This window comes from Mobula hypostoma, chromosome 2 (assembly GCF_963921235.1).
Source record: "Mobula hypostoma chromosome 2, sMobHyp1.1, whole genome shotgun sequence".
Taxonomy (NCBI): Eukaryota; Metazoa; Chordata; class Chondrichthyes; order Myliobatiformes; family Myliobatidae; genus Mobula; species Mobula hypostoma.
In genome coordinates, this window is record NC_086098.1 from 84,605,762 (window position 1) to 84,629,992 (window position 24,231).

The window sequence follows — 24,231 nt, forward strand, 5'->3', positions numbered from 1 at the left end:
TTTTATCCAAGAGTGGATCAGCAAAATTCACATTCTCGGAGATGGCCTTCAGATGATGGTATGCATCACTTGTGCAGAAGCAGGTCCTAATGATAAATGAAGAGCGTTCTTTGTAGAACTGAGCCTACTTGCACAGGCTCAAGCTGATGAGGCCCAGCCCTGGGAACTAGCTGCAAGCAGCAGTCGCTCAAGTCACCCTTCCCTCCATCCTTAAATACATATCAAGTGAACAGACTCCTGGCCTCATTCAGAATTACACTTTATAGTGACAAACCCACCCACAAAAGATGTATGCTACAAATTCAACATATTTTTCTCTGAAAAGAATAACTCTAAGCCAGTTTCACTACTGAAACCTTACGCATTATATTTCAGGATGTGGAAATTGCTGGCAAGACCAGCATTTATTCTGAAAAGCTGATCGGCTTGCCAGCCAATTTAGAGGAGGCTTTAAGAATCAAGCACATTCTAGTGCATTTGTAATCACTTGTCAGGTGATTAGGGTACTGGAAGCAAAAATATATACCTACTCCAGCGTGATGGCTGAGTAGTCATTATTCTTAATACCAGAAGTTAAATGTTATATCTTCATATTACATCTAGTCACTGGATCAGTGATTTAACCACTGCATCACCACCATATTCTACAATGCAGAGCTCTCAGTGCAAATCAACAATAAGAATTTTGCCTGCTTTCAGGAGGATATAAACATAATTTGATTTGGCTGGCAGCATTCATGCACCAAGTTAGAATGAGAATCACTGCAAATTCAGAGACAGATTGGAGCAAGACTGTACTTGGGTGCGTCAACAGTAGCTTAAAGTCAACCCAGGAAGCACAAAGTACTAAACTCAGCAATGCAAGTAACAGGAATTTACTGAACATTAGGAGCTTAAGACCCATTAAAATAGCAGAATCAGATTTACTATTCCTGGCATATGTCACGAAATTTGTTAACTTTATGGCAGCAGTACAATGAAATACATATAGAGAAAAAACTGAGTCACATTAGATCTATATGTCTAGTAAATAGTTAAGTTAAAATTGTAGTGCAAAACAACAGAAATTAAAAAAAGGTAGTGTTCATGGACTCAATGCCCATTTAGAAATCTGATGGCAGAGGGAAAGCTTTTCTCGAATTGCTGAGATTGTGCCTTCAGGCTTCTGTACATCCTTCCCTGTAAGCAGGAGGTGAAAAGGGTCTCTTGGGGTACAAGACCACCCTGATGCAGCAAGCAGAGAAAAGGAGCGCCTGCCAAAAGCTCTGTGCCCAAGACGCCAGCACTGCCTAGGCGTTCTGCTGTACATGGCGTGGCAAACTCTGTCACTCCCACATTGGATGTTGCTCAACTCAGTCCACCAGAGGCACAAACCCATAATCCCCTGGAATCGACAGCTGCCTTTCATCACCTCCTCCTTCCCAGCGGTAACAGTATGAAGAGGACACGTCCTGGGTGTTGGTCCTTAATGATGGACACTGCCTTCCTAAGGCACCAATTCTTAAAGATGTCTTGGCTACAGTGGAGGCTGGTACCAACGATAGACAAGTTTCTGTAACTTATTTCAATCTTGCTCAGTAGCGCACCCCCCCCCGCCCCCAATACCAAATGTGATGCAGCCAGACAGAATGCTCTCCACACAGTGTGCAGAAATTAAAAAGATTTGACACTAGTTTTTACCCAGAGTATACCAATGGTAAGGTGAAAGAATTAGAACTACTGCAGAGTATTTCAATACTGTGAAATATCAAAACGTTTATTTTTTGTTCATTGCTGCAACATAGCAATAGGAATCAGACCACAAAGTTCAGATAATGAGTAGCAAAAGACTTGATAAGCTAGAATTCTTCAGTTTCAAATTTAGATCTTGTGGACAATTTGGCATATAATCCACTTCATACAAGGAACAACAGTATCTGGCTCCAGCTGTCAAAATGATGGCTGCTGTCATGTAGCAGCAATATGGATGTTTCACATAGATAGGAGAATAATAGGTGGGAGCCATTTAACTCAACTTTTCACAATGGAGGCCAAATAAGGCGTCCCTTTCACCTCACAGACGGTTGAGGAAGTTAGGTATGGGCCCCCAAATCCTAAGAACTTTCTACAGTGACACAATTGAGAGCGTCCTGACTGGCTGCATCACTGCCTGGCGTGGGAACTGTACCTCCCTCAATTGCAAGATTCTGTAGAGAGTGGTGCAGACAGCCCAGCGCACCTGTAGTTCTGAACTTCTCATGACTCAGGACATTTACAAAGCCAAGTGTGGAAAAGGGGCCCAAAGGATCACTGGGAACCCAAGTCAATCCAATCACAATCTATTCTATCTGCTATCATCTGGGAAACGGTACTGCAGCATAAAAGCCAGGACCAACAGGTTCCAGGACAGCTTCTTTCACCAGGCCATCAGACTGATAAACTCACGCTGATCAGAGTCTATTTCTATGTTACATTGACTGTTCTATGTATTATAAATTAACATGATTGCACATTGCACATTTAGATGGAGACGTAACGCAAAGATTTTTACTCATGTATGTGAAGGATGTAAGAAATAAAGTCAATTCAATGAGAGAAGCCGCATTTATCTTGGCCTTTGGTGATCGGACCAGGTCTAATCCAAGAATTTGCCATTGAGACAAGGTGGTTTTTCTTCAACAAGTTACTGCAAAGTTCATTCTACAGGGACATGCAAATGAAGATAAATTTTACTTATGGAGTTCAACACAATACCAACAAAGAGACACGTAAGAGCTTAAAATGCCAACTTGGTTATGGCAATCCATTTTTCTATGGAAGTCAATTAAACTGCACCAATCTTGCTAATATCTAAAAGACAGGGCAATGGAAAACGTTGGTAAATTGTTGAATTGTTTATCAACAATTAGACAAGAATAGATTGAAACATCTCTTAAAAACAACCAGTGAACTATAAGCAGATAAGATTAACTGAATTACTTTTAGTTCAATTTAGCAATTAGCAAACAAAGACATGGGAATGAATGCCAACATCACTGATAATTCATTTCCTGAAGTTATTCAGAAACCCATGGAACAAATATTGGAAACCTTTGAATGGGGTGATGGGATTAAGCAAGATTTTAAAAGCATACACACGGTAACAAAATATTATATGTGTGACAGCTCAGAAAGTAGCACACAAAAGCTTCAAAATAAAAGGCATACAAAAGGAAAAAAATTAAAAGCAATAAACTACAAATATTGAGTAATAGTTGACAACCTTTTGCATTGGGCCATATACTAATATCTTGCTCAGTACTGAGGGTGCATTCTCAAGAATTAAGACTAATGCATCATTGACAACTTGGCTGTGCTGGGAACCTGGTTAAAGGCTCAGTCCTCTACTGACACTCCTGCATGTTTGAAGTAATTTGTTGCTGCATGGTTGGCTGTGGATGAAACACAGAGGCTGCCTAAGGGAGCTGGTATTAGTTGTATTACTGAAAGATGCAAAAAAAAACACAATTTAAAATCAATTCTCATAAATTAAACGACAGCTCAACTTACACAATAGACAAAGGAATAAGGCCCCAAACCGATTCCAGTATTCGAGGCCCATCTGTGATCCCACTACTTTATTGGCTACACCATATCTATTTTTTGTAAAAAAAATATAGACTAGCCATTCCTACTTGCAGGTTGGCATTTACCAAGCATTTAAACATTTTTAAAGTAGACTGTTAACCTATTTTGCACCACCATTCAAACACCAATTTGTTATAGGACTTTTGATTCTGAATTTTAAATACTTGCTCCAGCATTCCCTATATCCCCTCACTCAGGCTATTCACTGCTATCTTACCCTCTGCAAACAATCCCACAGAAACAAAGCAGTAAACGCATTAACACAGCTCAGTGTCGAGTAAACCCCCAATGCTGAAACAGGTTGGATCTGGGTAATCTGTCAACAACTGGAACTGCTGTTGGCACCCAGCAAAGGCACACTCAGCAGCTTGGCCATGATGCATCCCAGCATCCAGCAGCTGCACTACTTGCCCGAGTCCACCCCCAAAAACTCCCTTAAGCAGTCTGTGCATTGTTTTGATGATTCACTCCACACCCAGAAAAAATCCTGCGAAGATCAGTTCAACAGAGGGACAAATTCTCAATGGATTAAAAATGAACCCTTAAAATGACAATTTCATTGGCATCCCCCTTTACTTGAAATACACCCTTAGCAGTGCATACCTACTTACTATCTGCATTTTTAAAACATTTAACAACTTTGGATTTCTTTTTGAACACTCGAGTTTTATGTAGCCAGTCCCTTCTGGTTCTCTGAAAAATTAAAGCACCCATCAGTCACGAGCACAAACTGGCTCTGTATCTTAACAAGATCTTTACTGAACACCTCCCATGATATGTTTTGCACATTACCAGATTAGTGACAAGTGTAGAGTTAAATGACAATGAACTTCACATGTATATAATGAATACAGAGATGAGATATTTCTTTAAACCAGGTTGCAAAACATAACACATGATAACTTAAGGTAAGGATAAAATCTACAGACGAATCACACATAAATTGTGCATTAATATTAAATATCATAAGGTTTGGGACAAATCAACCAGTAACGCTTCAAATACACTGCAGCTGGGAGTTCAGAAATGTAACGGTGAGGGGGAAACTGTTTCTTATCCTGACCATTCTTGCTTCTATGCAAGATAGTCTCCTGTCTGATGGTAGAAAGTCAGAGGATGGGTGGGATCCTTGATAATGTCAAGGGCCCTGTGTACACAGCGCTCCTGATAAAAGTCCCCGATGGATGGTAGGGAGACCACTATGATCCTCTCAGTTGTTCTAAGTCCTCTGTAGGGACTTCAGGTCCAATGATCAACTGCTCCCTTTCCAGATGGAGATTCAACTTGTCAGGATGCTCTCAATGGTGCTCCTGTAAAACACAGTTAAGATGGGGGTGGGGAGCCTTGCTTAGGAAGTGGAAGCACTACTGTGCTTCTTGTTCATCCGTCTGCACGTCACAAAAATAAACTCATTCATCAGTGAACAATGAAACACCACTGTTAAAGCATCTATACATCAGTACACACACACACGTTTCCCCCGCTATCCGAAGGTAGGACGTTCCTATGAAATGGTTCGTAAGCCAGAATGTCATGAAGTGAATAAGCAATTACCATTTATTAATACAGGAAAAATTTTTGAGCATTCCCAGACCCAAAGGATAACCTACATAATCATGCCAAATAACACACAAAACCTAAAATAACAGTAACATGTAGTAAAAGCAAGAATGATACGATAGATACACAGCCTATATAAAGTAGAAACACTTTTCTGCAGCGCTGTCCAGCGCAGCGAAAATCTCGCTGAAGTGCTCTCGGCAGAAACACTCTCTCCAGTAACCTTTAAGCTATGAAGCTGCCAAATCATACATAAAAATACACCGCCTATATAAAATAGAAATAATGTACGTACAGTGTAGTTTCACTTACCGGAATTGGGAAGACTCCAATAAATTGCAGTTTCGTCACAGTTAAACACTTGCTTATATGAATAACCAACTGATGCAATCCGCAATCACCTCTGTTCTGGGCCGACACTTACATGCCGGGCGGCAACTAATTAATTAGCTTATTTATTTCGGCTTTTTTCTTAAAGATGTGTCTGGTGCATTCCGACTACCGCTGCACCACTGCATTCTGCGCGGCAATGTATCGGTCCGCTGCCCAGAGGATGGGGACCACTGCTTAAACTATGAAGCTGCCCTCGCCTCCGAAACCGATCAAACCACTCATGACTACCTCTAAATTCCACTTTCGCAACACTTTCATCACCATCGTCCGGTACTTTGTTTCAGCTTATTAAAAAGACTGACTGATTTCTCCTTAAGTATAAGAAAACTTAACGGAACACCACGCTTTGTACACCCATCAATCCACTCAAGCAATAGACTTCCCATTATTGGAAGCCGACCAAGACAGACCACTTTGCTACGAGCAGAACCATCGTAACATTGGCAGCTTTCAAAATTCTTTCTCTCTGCGTATAAATAGTGCAAATGGTGGACGCAGGCAAGTTCAACGCATGGACAATGTCCTTACTTTGTTCACCACGATCGAAACGCATAATTATGTCTAGTTTTATGCTAAGTGTAACACCCTTACAAGCTCTTTTAGGCTTTTCCGATACCTTAGAACTCACCTTGCTAACAGATGCACAAAATAAATCGAGATAAAGCATGTGTTTAAGCAATGGCGGTTAGAATGCAGTTCCAGGGAGGAGCTTGGCTGTTCGGGCGGGCGCTGCCTTTTTTCGTAACAATGAACACAGATTCTGTTAGCGAAAACAGGTAACTAATGTAGGTCTTATGTAACAGCGAGGTGTCATAAAGCGAACATTCGGAAAACGGAGACCACCTGTACTCACTACAGGTCTTGCCTGAAATCACTGGAACCCTGTCAGCCTGAAATGCACTGAACTGAAACCCTCTAGCTGGATGGCCATGTCTGGGACCGATTCATGAATCCATGATTCTGTAGGAATGAGTGCGCAGATGTGTTTCTCTCGCTGGTTCAGTCTCAGGCAGTCCAGCTTATTTTCAAGTGAGCAGATTATTTGCCAGTAAGAGCGAGGGGACAGTCGACCCAAATCGTTCCTGGATTCCAGCGCATTTTCTCCTTTCTTGTTTCCTTGTGAGCCTCCTCCTACGGTGTTGCTCATGGAGGTCTGAAACAAACAGTGACGTATGCAATAAGCCCAAGCTGCGAAGCTCCTCTGTAGTCCAACAGTTCACTAGCGAGGTAGAATTGCTGTGCACAGTACATTTAAGAGCCAGCAGCATTTTCTGATCATAACATACAGAACACAGACGAACAATTACACCAGGAGATAAAGTGGTGGCAGCGTCTGTACGCACCATCCTCTTGAAGGTTGTTCAGTTATTGTCAACAATTGTTCCAAACAAGATTCACTATGTACAGAATCAGTTTATAGCCTTAAGATGAGTCAATAGAAAAAAATCACGGTAAGGGAAAAAGCATATGCAAAGCTAAACAAAAAAGGACCTTCTTCAATCCATCTCATTGCATGGAAGACTAACTATACTTAGGATCTAAACTACATTCAAGGGCCACTTCATTTGGTACAGGAGTGACACCCAGCGTGGTCTTTTGCTGCTGTAGCCCATCCACTTTAAACTTCAACATGTTGTGCATTCAGAGATGCTCTTCTGCACACCACTGCAGTATTGTGTGGTTATAAGAGTTAAGGCCAATTTATACTTGTGCGTCAAATGTATGCCGTAGGTATGGCATAGCCGCGTACCCTATGCTGTACTCTACGCCGAACCCTATGCCGTAGCCTAATGCACACCTCTCCCAAAATATAATTACGCTTCGTGGCGACGCAGACTGCAACAACTCTGATTGGTCCACTTGGTAACATCGCATTTCCTCCTACGCTGCAATAGCTTTCCACTGGGCGACTGAAGGGCGGGGAAGGAACTCTGGCTGCAATGCTTTCCATAAAGCTTTACAGACCTCCGAAATTATGCAGGACCCTGTGCTTGACACCAGTTTATAGCTAGCTGCTACAACCTGTTGACTTCCACCTGAAGCTAAAACTTGAATGGTGATTGCCAGTCTCTGAGTATACTGTGCATACACTGATGCAAAATAAATGGTTAGAGACGATTAACCAAATCGTCAAATCTACCCGCTGACATCCGAAAATATTTGAAATGCATTTCCTTGTCCATGGCTCTCAGTGGCCTGACAAGCACAGAAAATTCACCCTCCTTCAGTTTCAGTCGCCATTGTTTGAAGTTTGAGTTTCTTCGTGTTGAGTTTCAACACGAAGAAACTCTCAGTGGCATAGAAACCCCACCGCCAGCTAGCGCTTTGGCGATGAATTGCAGAGAGACACAGGCACACCAACACACGTATAAATGCTCACAACGGTATAGCCCACTTGTGAAGGCTACGGCATAAGCTAGAACGCACAAGTATAAATCAGCCTTTAGTGTTGCCTTCCTGTCAGCTGGAACCAGTATGGCCATTCTCCTCAGACCCCTCGTATACAAGGCATTTTCGCCCACAGAACTGCTACTCACTGGATGATTTTTGCTTTTCATACTTTTCTCTGTAAGTGTGTGAAAATCCCAGATCAGCAGTTTCTAGTATACTCAAACCACTCCACCTGGCACCAACAATCAAAGGTTCAAAGTACATTTATTGTCAAAGTATGTATACAATATAGAACCTTGAGATTTGTCATCGTGCGGACAGCCATAAAACACCAAGGAACTTATTAAGAGAAAACACTGGATACCCAACTGAGGAATTATATGCCGAATTAAAAGGGCTAAAACCTAACTGATTTATTGGCAGCTTGAAAAGTCCTGCTTTGAGAATAATGTATGAACAAAGTAGTATTTATTGCATGAGAAAGCTGCTGTGCACCCTTATCAAAGTATGTATGTGATAACGGATATATAACAGCAGCCCCAAACAGCACTTAGGGGCTCACTTGATTTGCAGATTTTCCCAAGCTCTGAGCGGGACTCTAGTTCAACTGAGCAACGCAAGTTAGCTAATGAACAGTATGTAATTTTAAGTAAACTGTGTTTGACAATTATTCTTGACAACTGTGTTTGTCAGACAGTAGTGTCATTGTTCAGTCTTTCAAAGCAAACCACAAAGGCCATCTAAAGGGAAAAGGTTAATTTAAATTTTAGTACATAACATTTCAGTGGGTTGCTAGAGCAATGTTCTATATTTTAATATTTGTTTTCTTTCTTTGAGGAAAGGTTGATTTTTGATTTTATCCAATCCTGAATAAATATAAGGACACAATATATTTTTAAAAATCTAGTGTGTTAATTTGTCAGAAAAAAAATTTATTTGATTTTAAAAGATTTTGTTATCAAGTGTGGCACCAATGTACTATAGATCTTAATAGACCAGAAGGTACCAGATTCCCTTGACCCGTGCTAATTAACCCCCTTTGTTAATACACTACATTGACTCAGATGCACAAATTCCTGGGCTTTGTCAATTTCTGCCGCACTTGGATTCCCGACATTGCCCTGCTCACCAGATCCCTCACCCCTTATTCCTTGCCCAAATGCGAGACTCCCTTTCAACTCTCAAAGCAGGCCCAACAGGATTTTGCTTCCCTCAAGCAAGCCCTGAGAAGGCACCCCTCTATGATTGCCACTTTGCACTCTATGTGACAATCGAGGCCCGGTGTGCCACCGCTGTCCTTTCCCAGTTGACAACAACCTATCCCCAAGGAACTCCATCTGGTAACTTCCTGCTTACCTCCCTGTATTCAAATTCTCCCTGCAGTATACCATATGGTTCTGGTCGCAAGTAACATTACCTTGCACCAGCCAGTGGACATCTTCACCTCTCATGACGTAGTCGCTCTGATGAACATCCACCAAACTCAAGGCCTTACACATGCCTGCCACACGAGATGAGGTCCTTCTCCTACAGAAACCCCTTCTCCATTTTTTCCCATTCTACTGTAAACCCAGCCATCTTTTTAGAATGCCCACCCAAGTGTCCAGATTCACCGACCCATGATTGTGCAACAATAAATCACCAATTGACAGGTCTGACCTGATTTTACGTCCCCCTTGCCAACCCACATTTAGTCTATATAGATGGGAGCTCCTTTATCGACAACCAAGGCCAGTACCGTGCAGGCTATGCTGTTGATTCTGACATAGAAACTGTGGAGTCCACTTCCTTTCTTTCTCCTTACTTGACGCAGCAAGCTGAACTCTTTGCACTCACTACAGCATGCATCCTAGCCACTGGGAAATCAGCCAATTTATTTTTTTTTTAAAAAACAAACTTTAGGTATGCCTTTGGAGTTGCTCATGATTTCGGGCAACTTTGGAAAGCAAGAGGTGACATCACCTCCTTTTATCCAGCATCTGTCTTCCTTCACAACTGGCCATTATTAAATGCTCTGCAACACTAACGGTACGACTGAGACTGACCATGGAAGCAACAGAGCTGACTCAGCTGCAAAACAAGCTGCCTTTACCAGAGCACTGACTGTTTCCCAAATGACGAATCGCTGGGGAAAAACTGAATCCCCCATTTCCGAATCAGAGGGTATGCCTGGAATTGAGGATGTGCGTGTTTTACAGCTCGACACCGCTGAAAAAGAAAAAGCCACCTGGAAAACAGCTGGATGTTTTTAACTCACTGACCAAGGACTTCTGGCTTACTCCTGCCCGTCAGGTTTGTGTATCTGAAACTATACTGAGCTCTATTGTAGATTTTGTATATACCAATACTCACCTTGGCAAGGAGGAAATGGTAAGGCAATGTTTGGAATCATGGTGGAGCCCGGACCTGGAGAAAGTAGCACAGAATGTTGCCAGACGACATCTGATATGCCAAGAATGTGATCCAGGAAAAGACACCCCATGCCCAAAGGGATATACCCGTTGCCAAGATACCCTTTCTGCCAACTACAAACTGATTTTAATCAAATTAGCGTGCATCACTGTTACAAGTATTACCTTGTAATTCTTGATGTTTTCAGTAGATGGACTGAAGTACATCCTACCACAGATAAAGCCAATACGGGCAGTCCCCGGGTTACAAACGAGATCCGTTCCTAAGTCTGTCTTTAAATCAAATTTGTAGGTAAGTCAGAACAGGTACATACGGTTCTTATAATTAAACCTCTGCGTTGCTTAGTAATAATTGTAGCTTTCATCGGGGCAGGGCCTTTCACATGCTCCATTATTCTCATTTTATCCTTTAAAATTGTTCCGATCGTTCACCGACTGTAGCCTAATGCTTTTCTAATGACTGATGGGGTTTCACCTCTTTCTGATCGTCATATTATTTCCACTTTATTTTCAATCGTGATCGTTTTCCTTTCCTTTGATGCATCACCAGCACTTGCATCCGATTTACGCTCTGGAGGCATGGTTACAAGGGTAAATAAGAGAAAAATTTAAGCCAAGTACAAAGTTACACACTCAGTGTTAATGGCAACGTGATCCGACTTAAAAATGGCGGACGGCATTCCTTCCTCGAGCCAACGAACCGCTGAGGCCACGCAATGTTTTCATGAGTGTCACAAAGTAGTGTGTGCGTTCGTTATTACGAACCATTGTATTTAACTCAAATTTTTAATAATAGGCTTTATGGCAGTCCGTTCGTAAGTACGAGTTGTCCGTAAGTCGGACGTTCTTAACCCAGGGGCTTACTGTACCGTGCATATTTTGTTGAAAGAAATCATTCCCGGATTTGGGATACCAGAGCAAGTTGTATCTGACAACAGCCCTCATTTTGTGGGTGAGATTAATACCCAACAATGCCAGGCTCTATGTATTAAACAGGCATTGCTTCTTTCCTCTCTTTTCTATAGGTGTATACCTCAGATAAATATTATGTGGAGATTTGTGGCAAATATGATATGATATATGTGTACAATATCTGAAACACATCTCATGGAAATATTTGTTTGATGATGAACTTCAACAAAAAATAAATAGGCATTGCATTGCCCCCAAAGACCTGACTGAAAGGGCTAATGGGATGCTGAAAAACAAATTGGCTAAACTAGGACAAGAAACTGGTCAAGTGCTACCGATAGTTTTGTTCCAGATGAAAACTTATTATTAATGGTTGCCACAAGAGGACACAGGTTTTAAGATGCTGGGGAGCAGGTACAGAGGAGATGTCAGGGGCAAGTTTTTTTGTTTTTAAACGCAGAGAGTGGTAAGTGCTTGGAACGGGCTGCCGGCAACGGTGGTGGGGGTGGATACTATAGGGTCTTTTAAGAGACTTCTGGATATGTACATGGAGCTTAGAAAAATAGAGAGCTATGGGTAAGCATAGTAATTCCTAAGGTAGGGACATTTTTGGCACAACTTTGTGGGCCGAAGGGCCTGTATTGTGCTGTAGGTTTTCTATGTTTCTATCATACCAAATATGATTTGTTGGCAGCCGAAATAGTATATGGTCTATCGGTGGCTGAAATAGTATATGGCAGACCATTAAGAACCCCCTGGAAGGTTGCCTTGCCGACCCCGAAATTACCTGAGATGGACCTGAATCAAATGTCGAATGAAATTATAGGGTATATCCTGGCACTAACCAAATCTCTCCAGATCTTGCATTGGCAGGTGAAGGAGGCCCACCGGGAAGGAGAGGGACTGGAAAATGAACATTGAGCATGCCCAGGAGACTTTGTTCTCATAAAGAACCATCTTAGAAGCTTGAGCCTCGCTGCAAAGGACCCTACCAGTATTACTGACCACTCCAAAAGCAGTCAAACGACATGCACATATCTAGGACACGTCAAATGTGTGCATTCACAACTAAGCTATTACTGTCTATACTTGTAATCTTAAGCACTTGCCTTATAGTAACCAAGCCAAACACCTTCCTGTCGCTTTGCTACAGTTATGCTGGGAAAACTAACTCATCTGCCTGCTGGGTGTGTGCAGTGACTCCTCCCCATGGGAAGATAGGGGTTCCCCTAATAGCCATTCCACTGAACAGCAGTGAACAACGCTCAGTCTGGGCTTTTTCTAAAGACACTTAAACTAGTGAGGCCCAAAATTGCACCAGTGATGTGACTGGACACTGTGTGTGCCATTATGTGTCAATGCAAGGAGCATTCGTAATAAGGTGGATGAATTGAAAGTGCAGATTGTTATTAATGATTATGATATAGTTGGGATCACAGAGACATGGCTCCAGGGTGACCAGGGATGGGAGCTCAACGTTCAGGGATATTCAATATTCAGGAGGGATAGACATGAAGGAAGGGGAGGTGGGGTGGCGTTGCTGGTTAAAGAAGAGATTAACGCAATAGAAAGGAAGGACATAAGCCGGGAAGATGTGGAATCGATATGGGTAGAGCTGCGTAACACTAAGGGGCAGAAGACGCTGGTGGGAGTTGTGTACAGGCCACCTAACAGTAGTAGTGAGGTCGGAGATGGTATTAAACAGGAAATTAGAAATGTGTGCAATAAAGGAACAGCAGTTATAATGGGTGACTTCAATCTACATGTAGATTGGGTGAACCAAATTGGTAAAGGTGCTGAGGAAGAGGATTTCCTGGAATGTATGCGGGATGGTTTTTTGAACCAACATGTCGAGGAACCAACGAGAGAGCAGGCTATTCTGGACTGGTTTTGAGCAATGAGGAAGGGTTAATTAGCAATCTTGTCGTGAAAGGCCCCTTGGGTAACAGTGACCATAATATGGTGGAATTCTTCATTAAGATGGAGAGTGACATAGTTAATTCAGAAACAAAGGTTCTGAACTTAAAGAGGGGTAACTTTGAAGGTATGAGACGTGAATTAGCTAAGATAGACTGGCAAATGACACTTAAAGGATTGACGGTGGATATGCAATGGCAAGCATTTAAAGGTTGCATGGATGAACTACAACAATTGTTCATCCCAGTTTGGCAAAAAAAAATCAAGGAAGGTAGTGCACCCGTGGCTGACAAGAGAAATTAGGGATAGTATCAATTCCCAAGAAGAAGCATACAAATTAGCCAGAGAAAGTGGCTCACCTGAGGACTGGGAGAAATTCAGAGTTCAGCAGTGGAGGACAAAGGGCTTAATTAGGAAGGGGAAAAAAGATTATGAGAGAAAACTGGCAGGGAACATAAAAACAGACTGTAAAAGCTTTTATAGATATGTAAAAAGGAAAAGACTAGTAAAGACAAAAGTAGGTCCCCTGCAGACAGAAACAGGTGAATTGATTATGGGGAGCAAGGACATGGCAGACCAATTGAATAATTACTTTGGTTCACTAAGGAGGACATAAATAATCTTCCAGAAATAGTAGGGGACAGAGGGTCCAGTGAGATGGAGGAACTGAGCGAAATACATGTTAGTAGGGAAGTGGTGTTAGGTAAATTGAAGGGATTGAAGGCAGATAAATCCCCAGGGCCAGATGGTCTGCATCCCAGAGTGCTTAAGGAAGTAGCCCAAGAAATAGTGGATGCATTAGTGATAATTTTTCAAAACTCGTTAGATTCTGGACTAGTTCCTGAGGATTGGAGGGTGGCTAATGTAACTCCACTTTTTAAAAAAGGAGGGAGAGAAACCGGGGAATTATAGACCGGTTAGCCTAACGTCGGTGGTGGGGAAACTGCTGGAGTCAGTTATCAAGGATGTGATAACAGCACATTTGGAAAGCGGTGAAGTGATCGGACAAAGTCAGCATGGATTTGTGAAAGGAAAATCATGTCTGACGAATCTCATAGAATTTTTTGAGGATGTAACTAGTAGAGTGGATAGGGGAGAACCAGTGGATGTGGTATATTTGGATTTTCAAAAGGCTTTTGACAAGGTCCCACACAGGAGATTAGTGTGCAAACTTAAAGCACACGGTATTGGGGGTAAGGTATTGGTGTGGGTGGAGAATTGGTTAGCAGACAGGAAGCAAAGAGTGGGAATAAACGGGACCTTTTCAGAATGGCAGGCGGTGACTAGTGGGGTACCGCAAGGCTCAGTGCTGGGACCCCAGTTGTTTACAATATATATTAATGACTTGGATGAGGGAATTAAATGCAGCATCTCCAAGTTTGCGGATGACACGAAGCTGGGTGGCAGTGTTAGCTGTGAGGAGGGTACTAAGAGGATGCAGGGTGACTTGGATAGGTTGGGTGAGTGGGCAAATTCATGGCAGATGCAATTTAATGTGGATAAATGTGAAGTTATCCACTTTGGTGGCAAAAATAGGAAAACAGATTATTATCTGAATGGTGGCCGATTAGGAAAAGGGGAGGTGCAACGAGACCTGGGTGTCATTAAACACCAGTCATTGAAAGTGGGCATGCAGGTACAGCAGGCGGTGAAAAAGGCAAATGGTATGCTGACATTTATAGCGAGAAGATTCGAGTACAGGAGCAGGGAGGTACTACTGCAGTTGTACAAGGCCTTGGTGAGACCACACCTAGAGTATCGTGTGCAGTTTTGGTCCCCTAATCTGAGGAAAGACATCCTTGCCATAGAGGGAGTACAAAGAAGGTTCACCAGATTGATTCCTGGGATGGCAGGACTTTCATATGAAGAAAGACTGGATGAACTGGGCTTGTACTCGTTGGAATTTAGAAGATTGAGGGGGGATCTGATTGACACGTATAAGATCCTAAAGGGATTGGACAGGCTAGATGCAGGAAGATTGTTCCCGATGTTGGGGAAGTCCAGAACAAGGGGCCACAGTTTGAGGACAGAGGGGAAGTCTTTTAGGACCGAGATTAGGAAAAACTTCTTCACACAGAGTGTGGTGAATCTGTGGAATTCTCTGCCACAGGAAACAGTTGAGGCCAGTTCATTGGCTATATTTAAGAGGGAGTTAGATATGGCCCTTGTGGCTACAGGGGTCAGGGGGTATGGAGGGAAGGCTGGGGCGGGGTTCTGAGTTGGAGGATCAGCCATGATCGTAATAAATGGCAGTGCAGGCTCGAACGGCCGAATGGCCTACTCCTGCACCTATTTTCTATGTTTCTATTACTTGGATGGTTGGTACATTTGCACCCCCCCCCCAACAAAAAGCCATCCAATGGGGAGGTCAGACATCATGGCCCTCCATCACTGTCAGATCTGACCAACCAGCAAATACTATCTGCTACTGTAATTTCAAAGATAAAGGGACTTACTTTCTGGGTAATAGCACCTGTGCCATTTCTACAACGGCCAAACCACCGCGCCCTGTGAATGGAATTCAATGGGTCTGCAGGGAAAGGGCCTACATGTGGCTCCCAGGAGAGACAGCTAGCCGATGGGACACCCAGCAAGAGCGCAGAAATTGAATAGGATGCTGTTTCCTGGCTTACTTTGTACTCCACATGCAAATGCTGAAATCCCTGGACCAGCACCCTTCCCTCCTACGGCAAAACCGAGAAACCTCACAACCAGAGCGCTTCTGGATGTCAGCCTTCCCCTTCTACGAGGTGGCCCACATTTCAACGGAAATCATCAACCTGGCTGCAGTTTTGGAGGAGATGGCCAGTAGTACCGCTGAGGCCATGGATGGCATCCAGCCTCACAGCTGAAATGATGGCACTACGACAGACTGTTTTACAGAACCGAATGGCCCTCGATTTTGTTCTGGCTGAAAAAGGAGGTGCATGTGCTGTTGTGGGGCGAGTGCTACACCAACACCCTACATCCCAGATGAATCAGAGAACATTACCTCTTTCCATTCATATTCAAAAGGAGGTAAATAAAATCCAAAAAATCAGGGCTGACCTACATGACTTTAGCTCAAAAGGGGGATTGTGGCCCTTCACTGACACCTTCGCAGGAGGGAGCGGTGTACTGCTACATTGTGCTATCATCGCAGGAGTACCCATTGCACTTTTCTGATGTTTCTGACCCTTTGTCAGCCGGTGCTTTTGCGCTACACCTACAGGGATATTTATACATAATCCCCCTAGAAGGAAGGCAACCTCAGAGAGACTGAGATGCAAATGATGAGGATGGTGACTACAATGACGAAGAAAGCCCTTTGGTCTATCCCGAAGGTTACTATCCATCCTTCTTACACGAATATGAGAATTTAGATATACTCCAACATTGATAATCCTAGTTGTCATGGAATGACAAAAGGAGGGAATGAGGAATTATATGCAGAATTAGAAGGGCTGAAACCTAACTGACTTATTGGCAGCTTGACAAGTCGTGCTGTGAGAATAATGTATAAACAAAGTAGTATTTGTAGCATGAGAAAGCTGCTGTGTACCCTTATCAAACTATGCATGTGATAACAGATGTATAACAGCAGCCCCAGACAGATTTGCAGACTTTCCCAAGCTCTGCGAGCAGGGCTCTGTAGTTGAACTGAGCAACGTAAGCTTACTAATAAACAGTATGAAATTTTTAAGTAAGCTGTGTTTGACCATTATTCCCTCAGTTGGAACCTGAAGTTCTCTGGTAGAGGCAACTCAACACAACGTGCAGGATCACAAGTCATGCAAAGAGCAAAAAGTGAGCAATTAACAGAGTCCCCAACAACATCCTAGGAGTGACAGCTGAGTCAGTCCAGATTGGCACTCTGTTGATAACTGCAGGCCACAGTCATTAAAACCAAAGTCACAAATCACATTTCTTCCCCATTCTGAAGTTTGCTCTGAACAACTGACTCTCCTGACCATGTCTGCATGCTTTATGCATTGAGTTGCTGCCATATAGTTGGCTGATTAGATATTTGCACTAACGAAAGTGACCACAGTATATATTTTTAGTTCAAATGTTACATTAAAACCTATTACGATTATTTCAAAAATGTTAAGTCTGAATTACATAATGCCAAACTTAATATAGCCAATTCTTTTGTTGGATCAGTGCATGGTTGCAGGGAAGAATTAAAATATCACCTTTCAATGACAAGGAACGTGCACAAGTAAAATGATCTGCAAGCACAGCTAAATTTAAATATAGCTTCAAATAGCTGAAGATTTGCTGCTTAGACTATGCAAGATAACCATGGCAAAGGTAGAGTACTGCAGTCAGCTTCGCATCATTGGATGCCAAGGAGGATGGATATGGAATGTCAGTTTTCTGCTTAGTGCTCAAGTAGAGAGGGAAGGACTGGGCTGAGCTACAAACAATCCACCCAATTTACAGGCCTTCAAATCTTCTCATGAGGACGAGGAGCAAGATAAAAGATGATCACTGATAAATTCAATAAGTATTTTAGGGAAAATTAGAAAATGTATAACATTTTACATGCAATCACATGGAAAGGTTGTGGCAAATGAGCAAAATTGATTTTAGTTAGATAAGCATGAGGTACTTAGGAATATGGATTACACAGAATGGGTAAGGAAGTGCAAGAATTTTCTAAATTCTTAATTTGTAGCAATGTACACAGTGACAATATTTTCAAAGGTGGAGGGAATGAGAAAGAACTTTAGAAGGAAGATTCAGCCCAAAGTCCAACAGAAAAAACTAAGGATCCAGTTGGCACAGGACAATCTGGATTTCAAACTGTTAATGCCACTCACTCAAGAGTCAACTGAAGACCTAACCCTTCACTGCTCCAACTCTGCAGCACAGACTCATTAAGAGTTACTTACTTTCACTGACATATAACCCCCAGTCTGTAGTTCAAGCTAGTGACTTGTCACATGTAACAGTACTTTGCATTAAATGTGGAGACAAAACATCTTTTGGCATCACATTACAATACTATATACAGCATCATTTAGAGACACTTGTGCAACATTCTCTCCCTGAACAAAATACATGCATTTGTCAAAGGTGGAAAGTCAGAACAAGCAGAAGGCACAGGGTACAATTCAAAATTTGCAAGCAGAACTTGCAAGTAATTTCATTTTAATAAGTTTCTTTGAGTGGACCCAAACTCCCAGAAACTAACTTTGTACCTTTTCTAAAGTTGAAAGAAATGGAATTACCATGCACAGATTTGTGTCATATTGTAACGCAACCTTCCGAATTACTATCAGAAGATGAGTCAGCAGTCCATTCAATTTTGCCACAAAGCCAGAATTTCAAACTCCAACCAAACCGGTGCCTGCTATTTACCACAACAATCTTGTTTGGCAAAAAAACAGACCAAAACTGAAAGCATTTGAACAGAAAGCAGTTCTTGTAGTTATCAATCATCCACTCACATAATAAGCTAATCCAAAATTAGAAACATTTCCTTAAATCTTTCCTACTTCATATGTTTTTTTTTCCTAGAACAGGAATTTAATGCTATCAGCTCATTCTCAAAAATAAATGGGCTGGGGAACTAAAGACTGCTAAACATAATCTAACAAAATTAGAATGAAGCATTAATGTAACTAATATTTATCTAAGAAATATAAAGGCACAAGCAGCCACGTGAAAACAATGTTTTCTGGACTTAAATAAAAAAATTATAACACTATTTTGGAAGCTTCAAATGAAACAACATGCAAGATGGTGAACACAGTATACCATAAGCAGCCACATCCATTGGACATGCTGTCAATCCAGCAAAATGCAGCTTGGTAGGTTAGGTTAAATTAAACTAAATTTAAAGGTTGTGCATGCAAATAAAGGAAGAAATCATGCTTAATGCTACTCTGCACATTCAGACATTAATTAAATGCCCAGACATTTGTTCCCTATATTAAAAATACCCAGATTATATAAAAGACTGGAAAGCAAACTAATTTCAATAAGTAAACAGAAGCAATTGAGAACAGGACATTATTTGCATTTAAAACATGCTTTAAGCATAGTATGGCATCCTAACCTCTACACAAAATTTGACACGAGTCACAGATATATTGGGGAATATATCTTAGTCAATAAATTTAAGAACTTTTTTAAAAATGGTTGCAGCTCAAAATTCTGGAATTTAAGTTGTGACAGCAGTGAAGTGAGCAAAATTGAGTGTACTCAAATTGGATTAACTGCACTTGACATGAGCAGCAAGTTGGAATAGTGAAACCTAAAGGCATGACAAATAGAAGGTACCGACAGATTATGTGAACAAGCAGTTCAAAGATCAAAATGGCACCTAGTCACTGGCTACAAATAAACTGAATTAGACAAGTACAGTCCTATCAAGTGAACTATGTCAAAGTAGAGGAGAATGGTTTAGTTAACCACATTTAAAGGATGCATGTGTGCTGAGAATTGGTGGGGGGGGGTGGTGGTCAGGGAAGCAACGAAATGAACAGTGAAGGGGAGGCTGGTGCAACAAGAGCGAAATACTAAGGTTCATCAGGATAAGATTAGATTAGATTATGAAGACACGTAGTCCTCTTTTATTGTCATTTAGTAATACATGCATTAAGAAATGATACAATACTCCGCCGGTGTGATATCACAAAACATAGGACAGACCAAGACTGAAAAAACTAACAAAACCACATAATTATAACATACAATTACAACAGTGCAACAATACCATAACTTGACGAAGAACAGTCCATGGCACAGTAAATCTGCAGTCTCGGATAAGTAAATATTAGAGTAAATTTTTTATTGAAGTACACATCATATAGTACCATGAGATTCATTTTCTTTACAAAGTAAAGAAATACAATGGAATTCAACCCATGTACAAAAAGCAAGTTCTGCAAATAAAATAGCACTGAGAATATGCATTGTAGACTCTTTGAAAGTGAGTCTGTAGGGTATGTAATCAGGTCAACCAAAATCAGTCAATGCTAAAACTTGAAAGTTTTTGGGAGACGAGCAGAACAATGCTTTGACATTCAGCCACATAAAATTCAAGTTCATGTTATTCAACCATATGCATGTATACAGCTAAGTGAAACAACATTCCTCTGGGACCAAGGCACAAAACACAGTATATATAATCACATACAGCATATAAAATATTAAATAATAATTCTGTAAGTGCATACATTACATATAGTTAAAAACACAACAGTATAATGCTACCAGCGCCATCATAAGTAATGTATACAGGGTTATAGCCTGGGGGAAGAAGCTGTACCCAGCCTAACAGTCCTCATTAAGCACCCACGATCCTAAGTAAAATTACCTACGTTCTCCTCCGCACATCCTTTAAGGATAAGAAACAATGACCATTGCAGCAACCGCACCCAGGTGCAGCAGCCTTAGCCGTACAGTTATCAAAGGTACAGGCAAGGTAATAAGATCGTGCTTGAGCAAGCTGGGAGTCACAGTTGTGTCATGGTTAATGAAAGGACAACAGCTATACAATTGAGATTTTGGTAATGTAATCTAAAACATTAAATAGTAACTTTTTTCAAGTGAGTGGCAATGAAAAGGGTTGGGGGATAGCAATCCACTAAGTGGTCTCAAACACAAGTGGAAAAAACCCTGATAGCTGTGAATACAAGCAGATTTCTGGAGATTAAGACAAAATCGGACGTGAAGCGATTGAAATGAACCAGTGAGGTGAAAATACAGGGAAAAATCTGTGATGACCACTTGAGAAGCAGGAGAAACAGTGAAAATCTCAAGCAGCCTTCATAACTTGTTCTTTACAGAACAGACGTTATTGGCAAGCTAGTGCACTGAAAATTTGTTTACGTTTCAAGGATGAGAAAGAATCCGAGTGGCAAGAACGTCAGTCGAAAATACATTGCCCAACTGAAAGAATGAACTGAGGAACAAGTGGGAGGAGCATGTATCAGAATGTACAGGGGCTCAGACCCTGAAGTTCTTCAAGAATCCTCCAATTAAGACTGTCACTCCACTGCAGAGACCTTAGGCCGATTTGCCTGACTCTTCAGGTGGTCACACAAAGATAACACATTTCGCCCCAAACCATAACCGCCACCCCAGGGTGAAAGATTTAATCCGGCCATATTTTAACATCTTTTATGATAATTTGCTTCCACATTTCTTACGGGGGGCGGGGGAAGAGAAAGAAGAGGGTCGCTCTTTCAATGAAAGGACAGTATACAAATGCAAAGCCGACCTGCTTGGTGGCCTGGGTAACATGTTAGTAGAGCAGCAAAGACTTACTGTTGAAGCGTGGATGACGCAGCAATAAAACCCGCCGTACATCGACCGGCTTGAGCCGTCTGCCTCCGGGTTACGGCCTGCCCACTTCCGCTTTCGCGCCTCCCCTTTCTCCTTAATGTTATTTCTTTCTTTTGACGTGGAAAAATAAAACATGTCACAGTTATTTCAGAGCGACCCCAAACAAGGCCTAATAAGACGAAAAAGCAATGGCGACTTGATCCTAGGACGAGGACAACAACGACGCCATTTACCCCAGACGATTTCCCCCTACTTTACCTCATCCAAATCTACGCCATCCTAATATCACTGCGCCTGCGCAGTAACCCTTTTTAAGGATCGCCTAGCTGATTAGTGCGCATGCGGTATTTTTTAAGCCACTGTCGTTCGCCATGAACAACGGGATATGTAGTTTTGTTCTTATCTTTTCAGTGGTGTCGGAGGAAGAGTGAACTTCATCTCCCGGCAGCGCCGATGCGGCGCAGGCTGTCCGGTCCAGGGGAAAGAGGAGAAAGGCCAATGAGCGCTCTAGTGCCGTGGTTGCCGTGTGACGGTGAGCCAATGGGAAGGGTTGTTTGTTGCTGAGAGGGGTCGAGTGTGTGTTTTTTTTAATTCTCTACCCCCCCCCTCTCGTTTGCTTTTGGCTGGCGACTGGCGCTTTAACAGCGGCCTGTGTGTCTCTGTCAGTCCCGGCAGATAGTGGGCCACCTCTGCGTGTGGGGCTCGGGGAAGCAGGAGTTGGTCGTCGCGTTCCCCTACTTCGATCGCGGCTTGAATGCCGAACAGAAGCCGGGTCGGACAGCGGGCGGGCGGCCCCGGCCTGTGAGGCGACGCTGCCGCTCTTGCTGCAGTCTCCACATTCGGTGAGGGAGCGACGGGCGAGGATAGGGTGGCTCCGTTCGCTCTTCGGCGAGGGTTGTGCTTGTTGGTTGGGTGGGTGTGAGGGTAAGTTTAAACAATGAGGAGCCGCGGCGGCTCTGAGGACTCCCCGTGTCAATCACCGCAACCCACCTCCTCTTCAAAGGCGCTAGTTGGGGAAGGGAGGGGTGGTCGAGAGCAGTCCTGGCGAGTGAGCAACTCCGGCCCTCTCTCAAGTCGTTGTCGGTGCTTTGGGAGGTTGAGCTCGGGCGAGAGGGGTTTGCGGGATGTCTAGCAGCGCTTCGCTGTTAAATGGTGATCGTGGCGTGCCAGCTCCGCTCTGTGTACGTGTGGCCAGTGGTTGTGAAGACTCGCGTCTACCCTCTCTTTACCTTTTCTCTCCTCGTTTCCCTGACCTTTTGCACCTTCTCACCCTCCATCTCCTCGCCCTCTTAACTCGTCTCACTTCCCCGAGCTCTGGCACTGATGCAGTTCGTGTGTAACTTTGGGATCCGGCTGAAATGGCGTCATTGACATAACTAGAGAGTGGTGGAGGGGGTGGGGGGATTGAAATGCATCAGCCGCACGATTACAACCCCTCCTGATCCTGTGCATTTCAACCCATCCGCCATTCATCATCTTTTCTTTCCGCTGCTGTGTATAAGTGCCAGGCAAAGGTAACATTCGCGTCTAAAGGAGAAGACGAAGATAATGTGGGAATTATATCGTCACTTGCGACCGACAATCCTATAGTGGCATTGCCTCGCTTGCCATTCTCGGAGTGGGGGTTGGGGCTGGTGGTGGGAGTCTGTCCTGAAAGGAGATGTCGATCAGTTCTTTTTCCAAATGGATTTTTTGTCTGTGTTCCTTTTCTTTAGGAATAACGACAGTTGACTTTCTTCGGGCGCCGATTTGGTATATTTCGAATTAACATGAAGGTAAAAGGAAACGTTACATTTTTTTTCTGGTTGCTCAAAAAATAACCGACCGGTGTTGTAGTTTAATTAGGGTTTTTCGTGTGTCGTGTTGTAACACTGGGGTTTTCCCACTGCAGATGTGTGTTTGATGTAGTTGGAGTATGCTGCATGACAAAGCAACGGCAAATATAAACTGCTTCTTTAGTGCGGCAACGTTATGGCTGGACCAGTCGTTGTAACATAGGCACCGTTTTATTCTTTGAACTGCCCGTCGAAGTAAAGCAATGGCATTTATGATGGGATGATCCGAGAATTGGTTTGTTTGTTTCTGCAGCCAGCGTGTACCACTGTAGTTTTAAAATACTTGGATTAAAAAAAATCGTTTACGTGTTGTCATATCGAGAATCGGTATTAACGTCTCGATAGTGTTTTAAAGATACCGTGAAAATATGTTTTCTAAAGCTTTTCAAACGATGCAGAGAATCTGGGTCGTGTCGTGCGAACAATGTAGTCAAATCGAGTCGAATTTTACTTGGATTTCAGATACCGCATTTTAACGGCAGACTACTGGGACTAAACCGAAGTGTAGCACTTGAATTCTGCAAATGGTTACTCATGGTTAGTTTCGGTTTAGCTGCGCTGGGTAAAAAAAATGCAGTTCCTGGCTATTGTGTTAAATTAAAATCAGCTCCTGAAGCCGGCTTCTGCTTTGTCTGTTTACTTATATCAGGTGCAGTGCAGGCCAATACAGAATTCCTCAAACCTCCTCCACAAATTTATAGTTGAAGGCTTGTGGAAATTGAGGGCAATTGATCTGTACAATGGTTTGAATGAAACACACTGCGCTTACCCACGGCAGAGAAGCAAGCCCTGTATAATTACAATCGGATCTGTGATTCTGATCAAGCAGCTCCTGTTCACATTCCCTATAAGAGGTTTGTCGTCCTTGGCTGAAACACCTGCAGTGACCTGCAGACCGGGGGGAGCGGTGTTTCTAATAACAGAAC

General features: G+C 42.6%; 2 protein-coding genes across 11 annotated transcripts in view; one reads left to right on the top strand and one right to left on the bottom strand.

The window, feature by feature from the left end:
* The window catches only part of ggps1 (geranylgeranyl diphosphate synthase 1), an 89,230-nt gene extending 67,385 nt beyond the window's left edge, over positions 1 to 21,845 (bottom strand). For 6 of the 8 annotated variants that reach the window (XM_063039672.1, XM_063039679.1, XM_063039625.1 and 3 more), the window contains exon 1: positions 21,453 to 21,582. Coding sequence is in view for 1 of the 8 variants with exons in the window: in XM_063039633.1 (XP_062895703.1) it covers positions 21,453 to 21,494 (42 nt within the window). In the remaining 7 variants the exon portion in view is untranslated. Of the gene's footprint in view, positions 1 to 6,424; positions 6,713 to 21,452; positions 21,583 to 21,728 lie in introns of those variants that run through there. The other 2 variants (XM_063039633.1, XM_063039628.1) reach the window with 2 other exon arrangements.
* A 242-nt stretch (positions 21,846 to 22,087) lies between these two features.
* Positions 22,088 to 24,231, top strand: part of arid4b (AT-rich interaction domain 4B) — a 152,778-nt gene continuing 150,634 nt past the window's right edge. For 2 of the 3 annotated variants that reach the window (XM_063039617.1, XM_063039624.1), the window contains exons 1-2: positions 22,088 to 22,312; positions 23,186 to 23,245. In XM_063039617.1, coding sequence (XP_062895687.1) covers positions 23,240 to 23,245 — 6 coding nt within the window. In that variant the 5' untranslated portion in view covers positions 22,088 to 22,312; positions 23,186 to 23,239. Of the gene's footprint in view, positions 22,395 to 23,185; positions 23,246 to 24,231 lie in introns of all 3 variants that reach the window. The other variant, XM_063039623.1, reaches the window with a different exon arrangement.